The sequence below is a fragment of the Drosophila gunungcola genome, unplaced genomic scaffold, assembly GCF_025200985.1.
Source record: "Drosophila gunungcola strain Sukarami unplaced genomic scaffold, Dgunungcola_SK_2 000063F, whole genome shotgun sequence".
Taxonomy (NCBI): domain Eukaryota; kingdom Metazoa; phylum Arthropoda; class Insecta; order Diptera; family Drosophilidae; genus Drosophila; species Drosophila gunungcola.
In genome coordinates, this window is record NW_026453226.1 from 119,605 (window position 1) to 138,851 (window position 19,247).

General features: G+C 37.8%; 1 protein-coding gene and 5 pseudogenes across 1 annotated transcript; 3 read left to right on the forward strand and 3 right to left on the reverse strand.

Moving 5' to 3' along the window:
* The first annotated feature begins 13,868 nt into the window (after positions 1–13,868).
* On the forward strand, positions 13,869–14,227 carry LOC128264276 (histone H2B-like; annotated as a pseudogene).
* A 369-nt stretch (positions 14,228–14,596) lies between these two features.
* On the reverse strand, positions 14,597–16,250 carry LOC128264269 (histone H1-like; annotated as a pseudogene).
* Positions 16,210–16,809, reverse strand: LOC128264277 (histone H3-like; annotated as a pseudogene).
* Positions 16,810–17,047: 238 nt separating this feature from the next.
* On the forward strand, positions 17,048–17,350 carry LOC128264270 (histone H4-like). Its single transcript, XM_052999680.1, has one exon. The coding sequence runs from the start codon at positions 17,048–17,050 to the stop codon at positions 17,348–17,350; it is 303 nt and encodes a 100-aa protein (XP_052855640.1).
* A 540-nt stretch (positions 17,351–17,890) lies between these two features.
* On the reverse strand, positions 17,891–18,361 carry LOC128264271 (histone H2A-like; annotated as a pseudogene).
* A 55-nt stretch (positions 18,362–18,416) lies between these two features.
* On the forward strand, positions 18,417–18,814 carry LOC128264272 (histone H2B-like; annotated as a pseudogene).
* The last annotated feature ends 433 nt before the right edge of the window (positions 18,815–19,247 follow it).

Consider the following 19,247-nt stretch of genomic DNA (forward strand, 5'->3'; position numbering starts at 1 on the left):
AGAAAAGCAGTGGACCTAAAACTGAGCCTTGTGGGACTCCTTGTGTGAGAGGCAGAAATGAAGATTTTTGCGACCCGGAGACGACGGCCTGCACCCTGTTTATGAGATATGTTCGGATGAGGTTTATTGCACTTGAAGAGAAATTGTACAGTGTGCGAATCTTTGTGCAGAGTATTTCGTGGATTATCGAGTCAAATGCTTTGCTAAAGTCAAGAAGTGTTAGGAGGGTTACTTTGCTGTCATCGATTTTTTGGCGAATGTCTTCGGATATCTTTAAAATGGCAGTTGTACAACTTCTGTTCTTTTTAAAACCTGATTGCTTACAACTAAGAAGATTATTGTTCTCCAGGTGATTTTGCATCTGCAGGGCAACTAATTGCTCAAAAGCCTTTGCAAGGAAAGGCAAGATGGGAATTGGTCTAAATTCATTTTTTGATTTCGGGACGGGCAAAATTTTAGCAATTTTCCAGCAATCAGGAAACATTGTAGTGCTAAAAACTGTATTAAAAATATGGGTAATATAACAAATTAGTTTTGGGAGCAACATTTTTTATAAATGTGGGACTAACATTATCTAGACCTTCTGCATTTCATTTTACTTTAAGTATACATTGAAGGACTTCACATGGACGTACACACATAAAGCTAAAAATAATATCACAGGATATTGTTGAATTCAGGTACAAATTATTTGTAGGAATGACGGAAGGAACCTCTGAAAATTTCTTATTAAGGGCGTCTACATCAAGGTCCGATTTAGCCATAGCATTTTGTTTTCCTATGCCTAGGCTTCTCAAATCCTTCCAAACTTGACCAGGAGTCTCTGCATTGGCAAATTTATCATTATAAAATCTACGTTTGGAGGAAGAGATCGAGTTTGTGACTAAGTTTCTCAGTTGTTTAAAAATGGTGTGCAGGCTTTCAGTTTTATACCTTTTCCAGCGTTTGTAGGCATTATCCCGCAGGCAAATTTGTTTTTTAATTTCCAAATTAAACCATGGCTGTACGGCAGGTTTTTGTGTTTTTGTTCTTAACGGAACACAGTGTTCAAATAACCGTCGAATGTTGGAATTAACTATGCTCATATATTGGGTACACACTGTACCGCTTATATCACTATAACATTGTAGCATTTGTTTATGTCCGAATATTCCCAGCACTTCAAGTGCAAAGCAATTCGACCCACACAACAATGTTATGCACATCCTAAATGCTGAGTCGGCATGTCTGCATGCGCGGCCGACCATTCGGTTACCATGTGAGCATAACACTCTCCCTCTCATGCGCGGCCGCTGCTTGTGCCGCCTAAATACACTTACGTATACATTAACATATATATTGAGATACATAAGCGTTGGCCGCGGCGCTGCTCGTGCAGCTATATGAATTGTAAGCCAAGCCAACATTAGTCTTAAGTGAGCATTCGAGAAATGAGTCCCGATCTAAACGGACGATATAATAAAGAACAATATATCTTATAACATTACAGTACATTCTTTTCTTGTGGTTATAAAACAAAGTCTAACATACATACACCCAACTTTACATGGCGACCGTGACATGTGCGCGAGAAGGAAGTGAGACTGTTTAATTTTTGTCTCTGCGCGTTGTGTAATTTTCGTTATAAATGCGTAAATCGGCGAATTTGGCTAATTGAGCCAGTGCTTAACAAGTGTGGCCGTCCAATGTGGACGATGCAAGCCGATCCCTAATCCTCGGCTGTCCAAAGTTAGGCTCTTCAGAGCCGCCCTCGAAAATCGTAAATCGAAATCTCCAGCCAGATAAAAAATAAAAACAGTAATTAGTCTGTGCGATGACCAGCACCGGCGCCGCCTGAGTCCAAAAGGCCTGGACTACAAAAAAAAAAAAAAAAAAAACACAACAACAAACAACAAAATCAACAAAATAAAAAAAAAGGGAAATTGACCAGGACATGTGTGGAAGGAATGGCAAATCCTTCTGCACCAACGATGGAAACTGAAGTGTGGTAGGCATACCGCCGACTACACCAACGAAGGAAGCATATGAGTGCGGAAGGCAGCCCGCCCTCTGCACCGTCGTGGGAGGCACCTGCTCCTGCTGAGCAAAGGGACGAACCAACATTACAAGAGGCCCTCGAATTGTGTCCCAACGATGGACCTCGCCCCCTCACAATAGCTGAGTACAGGGCACGACAGGAGTCCAGCAAACCCATCCACAAAAGAAAAAGGAGTGGAAAAAGGGTAAAACTCCTGCAACAGCGACGATTATTGAAGGACTACAAGAAAATAGCAACAACCCCACAGGAAAAGGAAACGCATGACCTAAACATCAAAAAACTGGACAGAATACTTTGTAACCGAGCAAAGTAACTCAACAAGGGCTGCATTTATGCCAATGCCTAAGTTGCCTTTAATTATAAACTTCTAAACCCGAGCCGATGCGCGAAAGCGCTGCTCGAAAAATACTAACCACTGTTAGGCTATATACTAACAACATATAACTGATATTGGTTTATATAGAGCAAAATATTGTAAATCAGTTATATGAATATTAACACAAATTTTTTTTTCTTCCAATTTTCAATATTAATAAAATAAAATTTATGCGATTATGCCACAAGATTTAATCAACCAGATTTGAATAACTAAATTCCTACATTTTTGTTTTATGACACTTTTTTTTTCTCTGCGTGCTCCTCAGACTTTAAAAGCTAGACAGAAATATTTACGTATATTCACATAAAATCTTTTCATATGAATGAATAACAATAGAATAGATAAATTCTCTCATATTAATTATAATAATACCGATATATTAGAAGTGAACCTACCCAAAATGGGAATCGTAGACGTTAAGTCAGTGGACTCCACTGCTAACGTTATTAATAAAGTAGAATCAAACAATATTGACCTATATTGGGTACATTTACTCTTAATAATAATCATTGTCATCTTGAGTGCAAGTTTTATTACCAAAATATACAAATTGCACAATAAATGTTTAAAGAAGAAATATTTAAGTAGAGCACACGATCTAGATAAGATATAAAAAAAAAAGAGAAGAAAATTTTCCTTTTCAAAAGATTAGAGTGTTCAATTTAATACCCTTATATATATATAAAAAAAAAAATTTTTTTTAATTATTTTTGCTTAAATTATGGCATTTAACACGATAGAATTGGATAGATGTCTTGAGGAAATAACTACTAAAGATCCAGAATTTAGAATGCGTGCATTAAATATTCTCCATTGCCATAAAAACTTCATTACAATCACTGAGTTCGAATATATTTATATGGAAAAGTACAATTTGGAATTTAGCCTTTTGTTTGCTTACAATAAAAAAACAAAGGGTTTAATCCTAAATACTTTGCCATACGTCTCAGTAAAAGAGATCGTGGATTACCATTCTATACTCGGTGAAACCACGGTCCTCATGGTAAAATTACATAGATAATATTGCCATGGAATGGAACGATTTGTGTGCGAAATTGAACAAAATAAAAACAGAGTTCGATAAATCTTACAAATCCCTTAATCAAAACAGACCGATTCAAGGGAGCACAATAAAAAAACACGCAGAAATACTAGTAAATTGTTTTAACGAGGCGCGCATATTAATACATGGGCAACGGGGAAAATTAAATGACGACCATGGTCAAGGGTATCAAAATTTTTGCAAAGACTCAGAGAAAACCTAATATTGATAAAAGAAAAATTCAATTTGTATATCTCTGTACCTACCATTCTTAATACCGCAATAACAGTTGAAACCGATGAAGAATCAACATTGGAAGAGTCAACTGGTTTAGATCAAACGGAGCAAGAAAATTTTAACGCGGAAATTAAGGAAGAAGATTTAAATAATCTTACTATCCCAGCCGTTTTATTATCAAACGCAGATAATAAAACAGATTCAGAATTAGACTCAAGCGCAAACATAACTAAGAACAATAATTTCGAAATGGCGCAAACTAATATCGACTTCATTAACACTGCATCAAAGCTTATACCAGTTTTCGATGGTAAAGCAGAAAACTTAACCAGTTTCATTGATGCATTGCATATTATAGAGTCAATAAAAGGCGAACACGAAAGTCTAGCCGTCTCTATAATAAAGACAAAACTAAAGGGCGTAGCAAGAAATCTAATTGGAAACGAAACAACGGTAGGTGAAGTAATTGCCAAGTTAAAAAGCAACGTCAAAGGCGAAACTGTAGAGGTATTGTCAGCAAAGCTAATGAACCTACAGCAACGAAATAAAACTGCTAATCAATATACATCAGAAATTGAGCAGATGACGAAGGCTTTAGAAAGTGCATACATAACAGACGGCTTAACATTAGAACTAGCAAGAAGTTATTCCACACAGCACGCAGTAAAAGCAATGACTAAAAACTGCACAATTGATAAGGTAAAACTTATCATGCAAGCCGGCAACTTCAACACAATGAACGAAGCAGTTTCAAAATTCGTAAACAGTTGCACAGAAGCAACTGGACAACCAAATTCGGTCCTCTACTACAACAATTATACACAGCGCGGCGGAAACCGCGGACGTGGAAGTTATAGAGGAAATTTTCGTGGTCGTGGTAACAATTATGGTTACTACAACAATATCAACCAAAACAATGGTCGCGGCAACTACAGAGGAAACTCAAGGGGCCGTGGCAACTCGAACGGAGGCTACAATAACAACAATACAGGCAATGTAAGAGTAGCCAATGAAACCTCGGGAAACTCCGAAACCCCTTTAAATGTTCAACAGTAGAAAAAGTAACGGTCCATACTATTAATCTCAGTCAGAATATATTCGTCTCATTCACCCATGTGACTACTGGAAAAGAACTTGTCTTTTTGGTAGACACAGGAGCCGAAATCTCTATAGTAAAAGAAAATTCAGATATATTTCAAAACGTACAAAATAATAAAATAATAGATATACGGGGAATAAGCCAGGAAATTACAAAATCCAAAGGCTTAACATCAATTGAAATACAGACTACCAAGTACATAATTCCACACGATTTTCATATCGTAGACTTACACTTAGCCGTCCCTTGTGATGGCATTTTAGGAATTGATTTTATTAAAAAATACAACTGTCAATTAGATTTTCAGCCATCTGAAGATTGGCTTATAATAAGACCAAACAATTTAAAATTTCCAATTTATGTTCCAATAGAATACAGTTCTGGCAATAACTCAATTCTTCTGCCAGCAAGATCACAAGTCATTAGAAAAATAAAATTAAATTCAAAAGAAGACAGTGTATTAATTCCAACTCAAGAAATTGAGCAAGGAATTTATATAGCAAGTACAATAGCTACAACACAAAATGCCTTCATAAGACTACTGAATACAACAAGCGAAGATAAAGTGGTCAGTGCAAACAATTTAAAATTCGAATCACTATTGAACTATGAAGTAGTTGAAGGAAACAAAGAAAATAGAGAAAAGTCTGTATTATCCCAATTGTCAGAAAATTTTCCCCCAGAATTCAAATCCCAACTCACAAATTTATGTAAAAAATATAATGACATATTCGGATTAGAATCCGAACCAATTAGCACAAATAATTTCTACAAACAAAAACTGAGATTGAAAGATGATGAACCCGTTTACATAAAAAACTATAGAAGCCCACATGGTCAGGTGAACGAAATTCAAAAGCAAGTCGGAAAACTAATCACCGACGGGATAGTCGAACCATCAGTATCGGAATACAATAGCCCATTATTGCTTGTCCCTAAAAAATCAGCTCCAGGTTCCGAAGAAAAAAAGTGGCGATTAGTAATTGACTATCGTCAGATAAATAAAAAATTATTGTCCGATAAATTTCCACTCCCTAGAATTGATGATATTTTAGACCAACTAGGTCGAGCAAAATACTTTTCATGTCTTGATTTAATGTCAGGATTTCATCAAATAGAACTTGAAAAAAGCTCAAGGGACATAACTTCCTTTTCAACGAGCAATGGCTCGTATCGATTCACACGATTACCTTTTGGCTTAAAAATAGCGCCAAATTCATTTCAGAGAATGATGACTATTGCATTCTCTGGACTTGAACCTTCACAAGCATTCCTTTATATGGATGACTTAATAGTTATAGGTTGTTCCGAAAAACATATGCTTAAAAACTTAACAGACGTTTTTGAGAAATGTAGGAAATACAACCTAAAGTTACATCCACAAAAATGTTCATTCTTTATGCATGAGGTGACTTTTCTAGGTCATAAGTGCACAGATAAAGGAATACTTCCAGATGACAAGAAATATGACGTCATACTGAATTATCCAGTCCCACAAGATGCAGACAGCGCAAGACGTTTTGTAGCATTCTGCAATTACTACAGAAGATTCATAAAAAATTTCGCCGATTATTCACGGCACATAACACGATTATGTAAAAAGAATGTTCCTTTTGAATGGACATCTGAATGCCAAAACGCATTCGAATATTTAAAAACAAAACTTATGGAACCTACTTTGCTACAATATCCAGATTTTAGTAAAGAATTTTGTATAATTACTGATGCAAGTAAGCAAGCATGTGGAGCGGTTTTAACTCAAAACCATAACAAGAGCTTTTACCAAGGGAGAAAGTAATAAGTGTACTACCGAGCAGGAACTAGCTGCAATACATTGGGCAATATTACATTTTCGACCATACATTTATGGCAAACATTTCATTATCAAAACCGATCACAGACCGTTAACATACTTGTTCTCAATGACTAACCCAAGTTCCAAACTGACACGTATGAGGCTAGAATTAGAAGAATATAACTTCACAGTTGAATATTTAAAGGGAAAAGACAATTACGTAGCTGATGCGTTATCAAGAATAACCATCAAAGCACTACAAAGTATAACCGGAAATATACATAAAGTCACTACAAGAAATCAAAGTAGACAGAAATCCTGCGCAGGAGAAAAAGAAATAGACTTGCCTAGGCAATCTATAGAAAAAGCTTCAAAGCCCAACGTATACGGAGTCATAAACAATGACGAAGTACGTAAAGTAGTGACCTTGCATGTAAAAAATATGCTATGTTTATTTAAACATGGAAAAAAAGTTACTGCAAGATATGATTTTAGCGATTTATATACCAATGGAGCCCTTGACTTAGGTCAGTTTTTCCAAAGGCTTGAGAAGCAAGCCGGTATACATCAAATCAGCCAACTCAAAGTGGCACCGTGGGAAAATATCTTTGAATACGTTTCAATAGATAATTTCAAGGAAATGGGCAATAAAACATTAAAATCATTGAGAGTAGCGCTACTCAACCCGGTGACCCTAATAAATTCTGAAAAAGAAAAAGAAGCAATTATGTCTACATACCATGATGAACCAATTCAAGGAGGTCACACTGGCATTTCTAAAACCTTGGCCAAGGTCAAAAGACATTACTTTTGGAAAGGAATGACTCGATATATTACAGAGTACGTACGAAAATGTCTAAAATGTCAAAAAGCGAAAATAATCACGCATACGAAGACCCCATTAACAATTACGGAAACACCGCAAACAGCTTTTGACAGGGTAATCGTGGACACGATCGGTCCACTACCTAAGTCTGAACAAGGGAATGAATACGCAGTTACTTTAATCTGCGATTTAACAAAATACCTTGTAGCAATACCAATTCAAAATAAAAGTGCAAAAACAATAGCAAAAGCTATATTCGAAGATTTTATTCTGAAGTACGGTCCAATGAAGACGTTCATTACGGACATGGGAACGGAATATAAAAATTCAATAATTGAAGATTTATGTAAAAATTTAAATATCAAAAACATAAATTCTACTGCACACCATCACCAGACTGTCGGAACAGTGGAGCGAAGCCACAGAACACTTAACGAGTTCATACGCTCATACATCTCAGTTGATAAAACAGATTGGGATGTATGGCTACAATACTTCGTATACTGCTTTAACACAACACCCTCTATGGCACATAATTATTGTCCATATGAACTAGTTTTTGGGAAAACTCCAAACCTATCAAAACATTTCAATAGCATAGATAGAATAGAACCATTATATAATATAGAAGATTATGCTAAGGAATCTAAATTTAGATTAGAACAGGCATATAAAAGAGCCAGAAACATGCTAGAAACTAATAAACAAAAACAAAAAGATAGATACGACAAAAATAGTTTAGACTTTGAATTAAAAATAGGAGACCAGGTTTTATTAAAAAATGAAACTGGCCATAAGCTAGACTTTAAATATTCAGGACCATATATAGTAAAGAAGATAGAATCCAATAATAATATAACTATTTTAAATGTGAAAAATAAAACACAGACAGTTCATAAAGATAGATTAAAAATTTTTATAGAATAGATTTTGTAGGATGGCCATTCATAAGAAAAAAAAAAAGAAATAAAATAACAAAAATTTTCTCTTCAAAAAAAAAACAAAAAAAAAAAAAAACAAAAAAAAAAAATTTTTATTACCTTACTATAATAAAAATATAGGAATACAAATATACAATACATTTTATAATAAATAATAAGAAATAGTCGCATAAATTTTCAAAGTTTCAACTTCACTAAGTTTTCCAATATTTACTATATTAAACAAAAAAAAAAATAATAATAATAACAAAAAAAAAAATTTTTTATTAATTTGCTAATTTTTATAAACATATATATATATATACCTAACACAATAACTATGCTCATATATTGGGTACACACTGTACCGCTTATATCACTATAACATTGTAGCATTTGTTTATGTCCGAATATTCCCAGCACTTCAAGTGCAAAGCAATTCGACCCACACAACAATGTTATGCACATCCTAAATGCTGAGTCGGCATGTCTGCATGCGCGGCCGACCATTCGGTTACCATGTGAGCATAACACTCTCCCTCTCATGCGCGGCCGCTGCTTGTGCCGCCTAAATACACTTACGTATACATTAACATATATATTGAGATACATAAGCGTTGGCCGCGGCGCTGCTCGTGCAGCTATATGAATTGTAAGCCAAGCCAACATTAGTCTTAAGTGAGCATTCGAGAAATGAGTCCCGATCTAAACGGACGATATAATAAAGAACAATATATCTTATAACATTTCAGTACATTCTTTTCTTGTGGTTATAAAACAAAGTCTAACATACATACACCCAACTTTACATAAGTGTCAAATTCAGTTAGTAGGTTGTTGAGATTGATTGATTTATAGTCCCTATAGTCAAAAAATCGTGTTGAATTGTCAGAAATAAAATCATATGTCATAAATATCAAGTCATGTTTAGAGAACGCTGGCACACACAGCTGGTCATAGAGAAGGATTTTTGACGGTTCACTAACAAAGAAAACATTTAACAAAGAGCTACAGGTACTTGTGAAATGCGTAGGTAGTTTACCAAGCTTAGGCCAAGAGAGTTAAAGTCATTTTGTACACTTTGTTCTCTGATCATATTGCTGTTAAGATCTCCAGCCAGGATATGTCTGATACGGACCCTAAGAGATCAGTATATTCGGTCATTCGATGGGGTCTATAAATACAACAGATTAACATTTTTGATTTGGAACTAGGATCTACGACTTCCAGAAACAAATATTCAACTCTACCTTCGATCGGGTTTGATTTAATAAGCTTCGAAGTGTATTTGTTGCTTACAAAAATCGCCACACCACCTGCGTGTTCTAATCTGTCTGACCTATGCAACACGTAGCCATCACATTCAAAAGGGACGTCACTGTAGCCACTTACAAACCATGTTTCTGAAACACACACTATATCAACATTTGATCCTACAAAAAGTTCCCTAAGCTTATCCATTTTTCTGACCAAACTTTGAGCATTTATGTGGACAGCCTTCAGACCAACTTTTTGTTTACACAAAATTCTCAGCAGACTGCTCGCTGTTGCATTATTTGTACTGACCTGCATTAATAGTGGGGTATAAGGTAAATTGGGAAAGGCACATATGAATTGAGAAGGCACAAGCTAGATTTGAACGAAAAAAGATTACCACTAGAAAACCTAAATTACTCTTACAAAATATAAAAATAAAGAGATCAGCTGCATAAGAGATGTTATTTACGAAAGCTATTTTGGGCAGCACGAGGGGTAACTTCGGCAACCAGTGCGCTGGATCCAGAGAGGGCGAGAGCAGACTCAGCAGCCGTGATCGCTGAGAGCTCATCAAGTTGCTGGATAATGTAAATGTCCTCTCTCGCACTGCACTTCACGTGCACAGTCCCACGGCGCGTAAAAACAGTAACAAGAGATTTCTGCTTCTTCAAACGCATGGCTTCTTTAAATATGAGGAAATTATCTCTCGTGAGCTGCTCATTAAAATAGAGAGCGGCCGGCGAGTCAAAGCCCAACAGGTGTATGCTCAGTTGCTGTTTTGTTGTGCGTCGGAAATCAGCCAGTGCGCGAAGAAGTGAAACGTTTTTCCTCGTAGTTTCCAATTTTATCAGAATTGGCGGTCAACCAGTGAATTTTGCGATTTTCGGACCCTAAAAATGTCGCGGACTCTCGGCGCCGGAACAAGGTTTGTCCCAAAGCAGAGCTTGTTAAACTGCTGTCTTAATTTCTCTCCTCCCACAAAAGAATCGCCATGCATACGCACTGCGCACGCCTCGCTTTTGGCATGCTGTGCGTCAAGCTTTCCTTGCACCGTGCCAATTTGGGATTTTAGGGAGCGCAGCTCCTCAACCTCCTGCTCTAGCTGCAACATGCGATCGGCCATCTGCTTTATCTCCGTGGTGACGCCCAAGAGCCGTTCCTGCAGCACCTCAAGCATCCTTTCCTCGACCTCACGGATGGTGGACTTGATCAGCTGGGCTTGTTCATCAAAACGGCTATTCATTACCGCGATAAACATTGGTGAGGCAGTGTCATATGCAGCGTCAGAGGGGCGCCCGCGCTTAGAGCCAGAGGTTTCTTTCAAGCGTTTTCCCTCTGGCAAAACCATATTTTGTTTTGTTTTTATTCTTCGTTGAGTTTGTGTTGTGTTGGCATAGAGTAAGAATTATATAGAGGCACCATTTGCTCTGCCCGGACCTCTGCCCAAGCTCTGCTGAGAGCCATGTTCGAGGCTAACCTTGATTTCCCACCCCACTTTTCAGTTTTTGGATCGAACTTGCAATTCGGTCCCATGGTGAATTTGCAACTGCACTGCTCGCACCAGCCCTTGGCAATGGGAGCGAGCAGTTCAGATGCAGAAACTCACCGCGGGACCGAATTACAAGTTCGAATCGAACCGTGAGAGACTGAAAATTTCCCCTGTTTTAGTCTAGGTGGCATCACTGGAAAAGTCACTCGAGAGAGCGGCAGAGCAAATGGTGCCTCTATACATTTCTTACTCTATGGTGTTGGTGACGAGAGTTTTTCAATTGAGTGTTTTATGTGTCGAGTGTTTTGTCTCTGTGCGCTTGTATCATATTATGTTATGCACTGTTTCTTAAATGATTTGTTGTTGCACTTAAAATTGTGGATTTATTTATATTTTTATTTTATTTCAGCAGCCTTGTCCCTCGCCGCAGTCACACCAGCAGGGATTTGTCCAGGAGCCGGAAGTCATTTGAGGCAGGTAAGTAAAGTGTTTGATTTGATTTTACATGTCTTTATAGTTTTGATTTTTTACGCAGGCGCATCCCTCGCCACAGCTTCTTCCGCGGAATCAGGACAGGAGTCGGAGAACGTAGTTTCATCAGATATGTGTTATTTTGTTATAATTTGTTTATTGTGCATATGCTTATTAATTGTGTTTGTATTATGTTTCAGTGTTATCGTCCCTTTTTTCAAGTTTACTCTACGACACTCAGGAGGAGACTGTTGAGCAGAATCCTCTGGTCGAGATATTTATTGTCCTCTGATTACATGTATTTGTAATATCTAAGTACAGTAAATGGCGGCAAATAGTATGAACATCGCATTTTTATGTGTTAGTATTTTATATCTATTTTTATAGCTGTTTTGTAAGTATATTTTGGGTTACGTTTGGGATTTTCAGTTATGGGTCACACTGTTATCTTCGCTGATGCAAACACGTTGTCTATTCAACAAGTAATTCCGATTTTAATTTAATTTAAACGTGTTCTGGCACTCGCGTTTCAGCCGTCAGTGGTGAAGGTTGTGCGCTCTTGACTCAAATCCGTGTGAATTTATTTGGCCGCCAAGTTTTCGATAGTTTTTTCCAAGAACGCTTTGATTTCCAGGACGTTCGCGCTTTCGTAGGAAGAGCCAACACGCCAAAAATTCCTTTGAAATGGGATTGACAAAGAAAAACGAAAAGCCTCCACCAAGTGGTACCATCCCGAAAGTCAAACCAACTTATGTCGCATCAACTATTGCTACAAAGAGCAAAGAACCACAGGATGTAAAGACAATCGTTAAAACCGCCCCAAAAATGGAAACTATAAAGGAACAGAAGAATGGAAAAAAACGGGTGTAAGCCTGTAGTTAACTGTAAGTTCAACAAAAAGTTTTTCTCAGAACTGCTACGATGAAAATCATAAAAGACCGTTCGTGGTCTGCATAGACAAGCTAAGCAACACTGCACAAAGAATAGCGATTAATCAATTTCAATTGTCGGCTTCTTTGGAAAAGTTAAAAATTGGCGGGATTGAGGAAGTCGCCAGAATCGGATATGGGAGGTGCAAGATCACATGTGGTTCGGCCGTTTCAGCAAACAATCTAGCAAGCTGTAATGAGTTAGAAGGAGAGGGTTATATTCCGAAGATTTTTAAGCATTTCACAAGCAGGACAGGCATAATATTTAATATTCCAACCAATCTTAAAAATGAAGAGCTCTTAGATCTCCTAAGCTCATAGATTCCTATTTTAGATGTTTGCAGAATTATGAAAAAGGATAAAAACATCAAGAATGAACTTGTTTCCACAGGCCGGGTCAAAATAACTTTTGATGGGCAGCAACTACCAAAGGAGATTCAATTCTTGTACTCAAAGGTGGAGGTTCAGCCGTATGTGTATTTCGTGCAGTGTTTCAGTGTTTTTCCACAGTCTCATCCCTCGCCGCAGTCACGCCAGTAGGGATTTGTCTGGGAGCCAGAAGGCATTTGAGGCAGGTAAGTGTTGTTTTTATTTTGATTTTAAATGTCTTTATAATTTTCATTTATTTCTACGCAGTCTCATCCCTCATCATAGCTTCGTCAGCTGGATCTGGACAGGGAGCACGAGACGCGTCTGTGGCAAATATGTGAAGATTTTAATTTTTCTATTTGTGCATATTCTTGTTTATTGTGATTTTTTTTATTATGTTTCACAGTTTCGTCCCTCGCCGCAGTCAAGTCGGAGGGAATCAGACAGGAGTAAGACGCTATTTTGGCAGGTAAGTGTGGTCATTGGTTTAATTGTATTTACTGCATATTTATTTTAATTTTAATTTTTCCACAGTCTCATCCCTCGCCGCAGTCACATATGCTTATTAATTGTGCTTTTTATTATGTTTCAGAGTTTTCGTCCCTCGCCGCAGTTAAATCAGAGGGAATTGGGCAGGAATCGGGACGCAGTTTTGGCAGGTAAGTGTAGATATTTGTTTTGATTTTATTTATTGCGTATTTGTTTTAAATATATTTTTTATATTATTTCAGCAGTCTCGTAACTCGCCGCATTCACACCATCAGGGATTTGTCCAGGGGTAGGAAGTCATTTGAATCAGGTAAGTGTAGTGTTTAATGTGGTTTTAATGTCTTTTCAAGCCTTTGAAAATCTTAAAGCGCAATGCAAAATACAAATTAATAAATTAAATGAAGAAACAAGTTGTACCATAAATCTAAGGTTGAATTATTGAATTACCCCCTCCAAATATGACAACAAATGAAACGCTCCGTTATGATCAGTGAATTGTGTTTGTGAAATCATTAGTGAATTAAAATAATGCCGCCGAAAACCAGTGGAAAGGCAGCCAAGAAGGCGGGCAAGGCTCAGAAGGACTTCACCAAGACCGACAAGAAGAAGCGCAAGAGGAAGGAGAGTTATGCCATCTACATTTCCTAGACATTTACCCTGACACCGGCATTTCGTCGAAGGCGATGATCATCATGAACATCTTTGTGAATGATATCTTCGAGCTCATTGCAGCCGAGGCTTTTCGTCTGGCTCCCTACAACAGGTGCTAAACAATCACCAGGCGGGAAATCCAAACTGCTGTTCGACTGCTCTTGCCCGGAGAGTCGGCCAAGCACGACGTCAGTGAGGGAACCAAGGCTGTCACCAAGTACACAAGCTCCAAGTAAATATGTCTTGCTGCGTATGCAGAGAAAGATCCAAAATGGCCGTTTTCAGGGCCACCAAATACATTGCCAAAGAAACTACATTTTCAATTTACCATTCGCCATAAATATGAAACGATAAAATTAGTCATTGTTTTTATATCTTAAAAATTAAGGATTTACACCTGAGATATGTGATATAGTTGTTTAATATAATTATTATGTATTTTCTTATGCATGGAAAAGGGCATAGGAAGAAATCGCCTCTACCGAGTTGGCACTGCGTTGCTAACTCTTGGTCAGCATTATTAAATCCTTTTTAAAGATGTTACCAGCAGCACAATTTTTCACTTAAAAAAATCGCAAATCTGTTATATTACTTGCTTTATAAGCTTAATAGAATATAATTTGAATGTTTTTGAATGGAAAGTTTCTTTCTCTTGTATCCTTAGTCTTTGCTTTCGGCTTCTTAGCGTTAGCATGAGCAGCTGTTTCCCTTATCGCCTTATTGGGCTTCTCTGACGCCGTTGTTTTGGCCTTGGGTGCTTTGGCCACCTTCGGTTTCGCTGCGGTAGTTTTGGCCTTATTGCAGCTGGTTTTGCTTCACGGTTCCAGTTTTCTTGGCATCCTTGGCTTTTACCTTCTCGGTTTTCTATTTTTCGGTTTTTTTGGTGGCTACAGCCTTCTTAGCTTTGGGCTTCTTGTCAGCAGCTCCGGCAGCATTTTTGGCTGTGACTCCGGTCTTCTTAACGGATTAACCTTAACCTTCCTTCTTTTAACCTTTTTATCATCAGACGCAACCTTTGGGTTGGGATCCTTCTTAGCCGTGGCCGACAGTTTGAATGTACCAGACGCACCCTTTCCCTTTGTTTGGATCAGCTTTGCATTGACCATGGCCGATTTCAAGTACTTCTTGATAATTGGAGCCAGTTTTTGGGCATCACATTTGTATGTGGCAGTAATATATTTCTTGATTGCCAGAAGCGATGATCCGCCACTGTCCTTTAAGTTCCTGATTGAAGCGTCCACCATTTGCTGAGTTGGCGGGTGCAGTGAGCTTCTTTACTTTTGTGGCAACTGGGCCTTTTTGGCAGCCACCTTTTTCTCAACTGGCGAGGAGGAGAGCACTGTAACTATGCGATTTTTACTTGAAATGCAAACTTATTTTCCTGTATTAAGCGTTTAAAAACTTTATTAAAAACAAATTATTTTTATTAGCATTTTTAAAATTTTAATATTTTGGCAACCTTTTGACCCTTGACCCTTAATATTTATAGCATGAGTATTTTTTTTTTAATCTATTTTAAAATAAGAAATCTAACAATTAATTGTACAATTGTCAATTAAAAATGAAATTGAAACATTTTTCTTTAATAAACACTGAAACTAAATTTACTTTTCAATAAAAAAAGTTATTTTATTACATGTTTTAAGTTAAGCCTTGGCAACGGAATGAAAAAAATATTAATTTTTTTAAAAAGTCATAGTTTTCTTAAGCAAATAATTTGTTTACTTTTGTCGATTAAATTTTTCAGATATTTTTATTTGTAGTTTGTCCAAAAGAGGCTTTTTTGTGCCTCATATATGAATCAAGTCACATTGAAGAATATGACAAGAAAAGGAATTTTATAATATTATTATTATTTTTTTTTTTATTTATTAAATTACGTATTCGTAAACGATTCGAAGCTATATTCAGCATGTGTTTAACAGTTTTTAGATTTTTTTATGACGTTTGAATGTGCAATATAGTTTGTGCTTGTCCCATACAACCGTGATCCTTGTATAAAAACAGGAATGTTATACTTCTTAATACATTTGATGTTTTATTCAATAAATATAGGATTCAAAAACGTTGCTAAGTTTTTTTTAGAGTGACTTTAACAGTTTTTTAATTTTTTTTATAACATTTGAGTGCTTGTGGTTTGTTCCTGTTCCACACAACTTTGCTTTCTATAAAAATCACACTATATCCAAGCCGAAATAAAAACTATGTATAGGAATGTTTATTATAGTTTGTGCTAGGCACATACAACCGTAACGCCATTTGAAACTACCACTTCTTTAAAGCGAATCATTAACTGAAATAAAAACGAACATAGTACAAATTTATGAATTAAAAATGAAAAAGCTTGCAAAATATAAATAAATATCTCATTGAATGCATTTTGTGGTCCTGAAAAGGACCGATTTGCATAAAATGTGGTAGCGCATTGGTAGTCAGTTAATGCAGTCTCGACTTAAGCACGCTCGCCGCGAATGCGACGGGCCAACTGGATGTCCTTGGGCATGATCGTCACACGCTTGGAATGGCCGACCAGATAGGCTTCGCTGGCTTTCTGAAGAGCCATCACCGCCGAGCTCTGGAATCTCAAGTCAGTCTTAAAATCGTGAGGATCAGCAGTTCGGTACTCTTCTGGTAGCGACGGATCTCACGCAGGGCCACAGTGCCGGGGCGATAGCGATGGAGCTTCTTCACGCCTGCGGTGGCTGGGGCTCTCTTGCGAGCAACCTTGGTAGACAGTTGTTTGCGTGGCGCCTTGCCACCAGTCGATTTCCGAGCGGTTTGCTTGGTACGAGCCATTATTGATTTGAATATTCACTACTGTTCACTTCTAAAAACACAATAAACGCGTTCGCTACCTACTTATATAGTAAAAATCGAAGGTTGGAAAGAGAGAGAAGCAGACGCCATTTCATTTGGCGAACCAAGAGCGAGGCAAAGATGTAGTTCATACTCGCTCTGGTTTCTTGGGTTTTTGGTATAAATAGGGGACGTCGAAAAATTAAAATTAGTTCATCAGAGACTTTCGGGCAGTGTGTTAATATAAAATAGAGTGAATAATGACTGGTCGTGGTAAAGGAGGCAAAGGCTTGAGAAAAGGTGGCGCCAAACGTCATCGCAAAAAGCTGCGTGATAACAGCCAGGGTATCATGAAGCCAGCTATCCGCCGTTTGGCTCGTCGTGGCGGTGTGAAGCGCATCTCTGGACTCATTTACGAGGAAACACGTGGTGTTCTGAAGGTGTTCCTGGACTATGTAATCCGTGATGCCATCACCTACACAGAACACGCAAAGAGAAAGACTGTCACAGCCATGGATGTTGTGTACGCCCTGAAGAGGCAAGGCCGCACCCTGTATGTTTAAGTTTTCGAGAGGCCATGGTATGGATATTTATAAATAAAAAACTAATTAAATATTCTTCGCGGCCGTTCGGCAGTTGCTAATTCAGGTAGAGAAATGTGCGGTAAGGCAACCACTAGCTATGTTCATGATAAAGCTAGCTCCCAAATGCATTTTGTGCAGACGGTACAGTTTCAGATGCAGACTAACCGGATTGCTAATCCGTCAGATAACGTTTTAAGACATAATATCGTATTAGTCTCAAGCACCTTAAAATTTTGAAAGGCAAAGAAACTAGGTAATTTACGCTAAATCAGAGTAAATTATTTTGTTCGCTGCAAAACTATTTTTTTAACCCGAAATATGAACGTTGTTCTAGAAAAATCACAATTCTTTGGTAAAAACATGGACGTCCCGAAAAGGACGGTTGGGTTTGTTTTTATGTACAAGTATGTAGTTGGCTCTACGCTCTATTTGCAAATCGTTACAATTCTTATGTAAAAACGTGGTCGTCCTGAAAAGGACGATTGGGTTTTGGGTTTGTTTTTATGTACAAGTATGTAGTTAGCCCTGCTTCTTCTCGACCTTCTTGGGCAACAGAACAGCCTGGATGTTGGGCAAAACTCCACCCTGGGCAATGGTGACGTCGGAGAGCAGCTTGTTTAACTCCTCGTCATTGCGAATGGACAGCTGACGCGGGATTATCCTAGTCTTCTTTTTGTCACGAGCAGCATTGCCAGCCAACTCGAGAACTTCAAAGGCCAGATATTCCATCACGGCAGCCAGGTAAACTGGAGCGCCTGCACCAACACGTTTGGCTTAGTTGCCCTTGCGGAGCAGGCGGTGAATACGGCCCACTGGAAACTGAAGACCGGCACGGTTGGAGCGGGACTTTGTCTTTCCCTTCACTTTGCCACCTTTTCCCCAACCAGTCAGTTTACTATATTTCACTTAGTTCACTTAAAACACAGAAAACGAATGCTAGTAAAAATATATAAAACCCACCTATTTATACTTTTTCATCTGCTTTTGCATTCTGTTAGGGGTGCGTGCCTTAGGCCTGAAAAGATTGTTCTAAAAAAGTATAAACATGAACGCGTTTTCTCTTCTTAATGATCAGTGAATAGTGTTTTTGAAATCATAAGTGAATTAAAATAACTAGTGGAAAGGAAGCCAAGAAGGCTGACAAGGCTCAGAAGAACATCACCAAGACCGACAAGAAGAAGAAACGCAAGAGGATGGAGAGCTATGCCATCTATATTTCCAAGGTCCTGAAACAGGTCCACCCTGACACCGGCATTTCGTCGAAGGCGATAAGCATCATGAACATCTTTGTGAATGATATCCTCGAGCGCATTGCAGCCGAAGCTTCTCATCTGGCCCAATACAACAAGCGCTCAACAATCACCAGTCGGAAAATCCAAGTTGGCCAAGCACGACGTCAGTGAGGGAACAAAGGTTTTCACCAAGTAAACCAGCTCCAAGTAAATATCTCTTGCTGCGTGTACAGAGAAAGATTCAAAACGGCCCTTTTCTGGTTCACAATATATGTTGCCAAAGAAACTACATTTTCAATATACCACTGCACTGCATTGCTAACTTTTGGTCAGCATTAAAGCAATTAAAAGAATATTAAATCTGTATATCTTACTTGCTTGAAAGGTTAATAGACTATAAGTTGAAAAATTTTGAATTGAAAAGTTCTTTCTCTCGTTAGAACCTTTTTAGGGCTACAACTGAAAAGGGCTTGTTCAAACTTATTTCAGATTTGAAAATCTAAAATTGCGATTCTGAGCGAGGACAGGTACAGATGATGTACTTTTCCAGTTTACTTCTTAGCAGTGCGTCGCACAAACATGTTATCCTGACACAACTTGGGACGAATTTAAATAACTTTTCATGCAGCGTTTTGGCAGTGTAG

What these genes read in the sequence shown, in the direction of transcription:
- LOC128264270 (XM_052999680.1), top strand. Translation starts at nt 17,048, where the DNA reads ATGACTGGTCGTGGTAAAGGAGGCAAAGGCTTGAGAAAAGGTGGCGCC.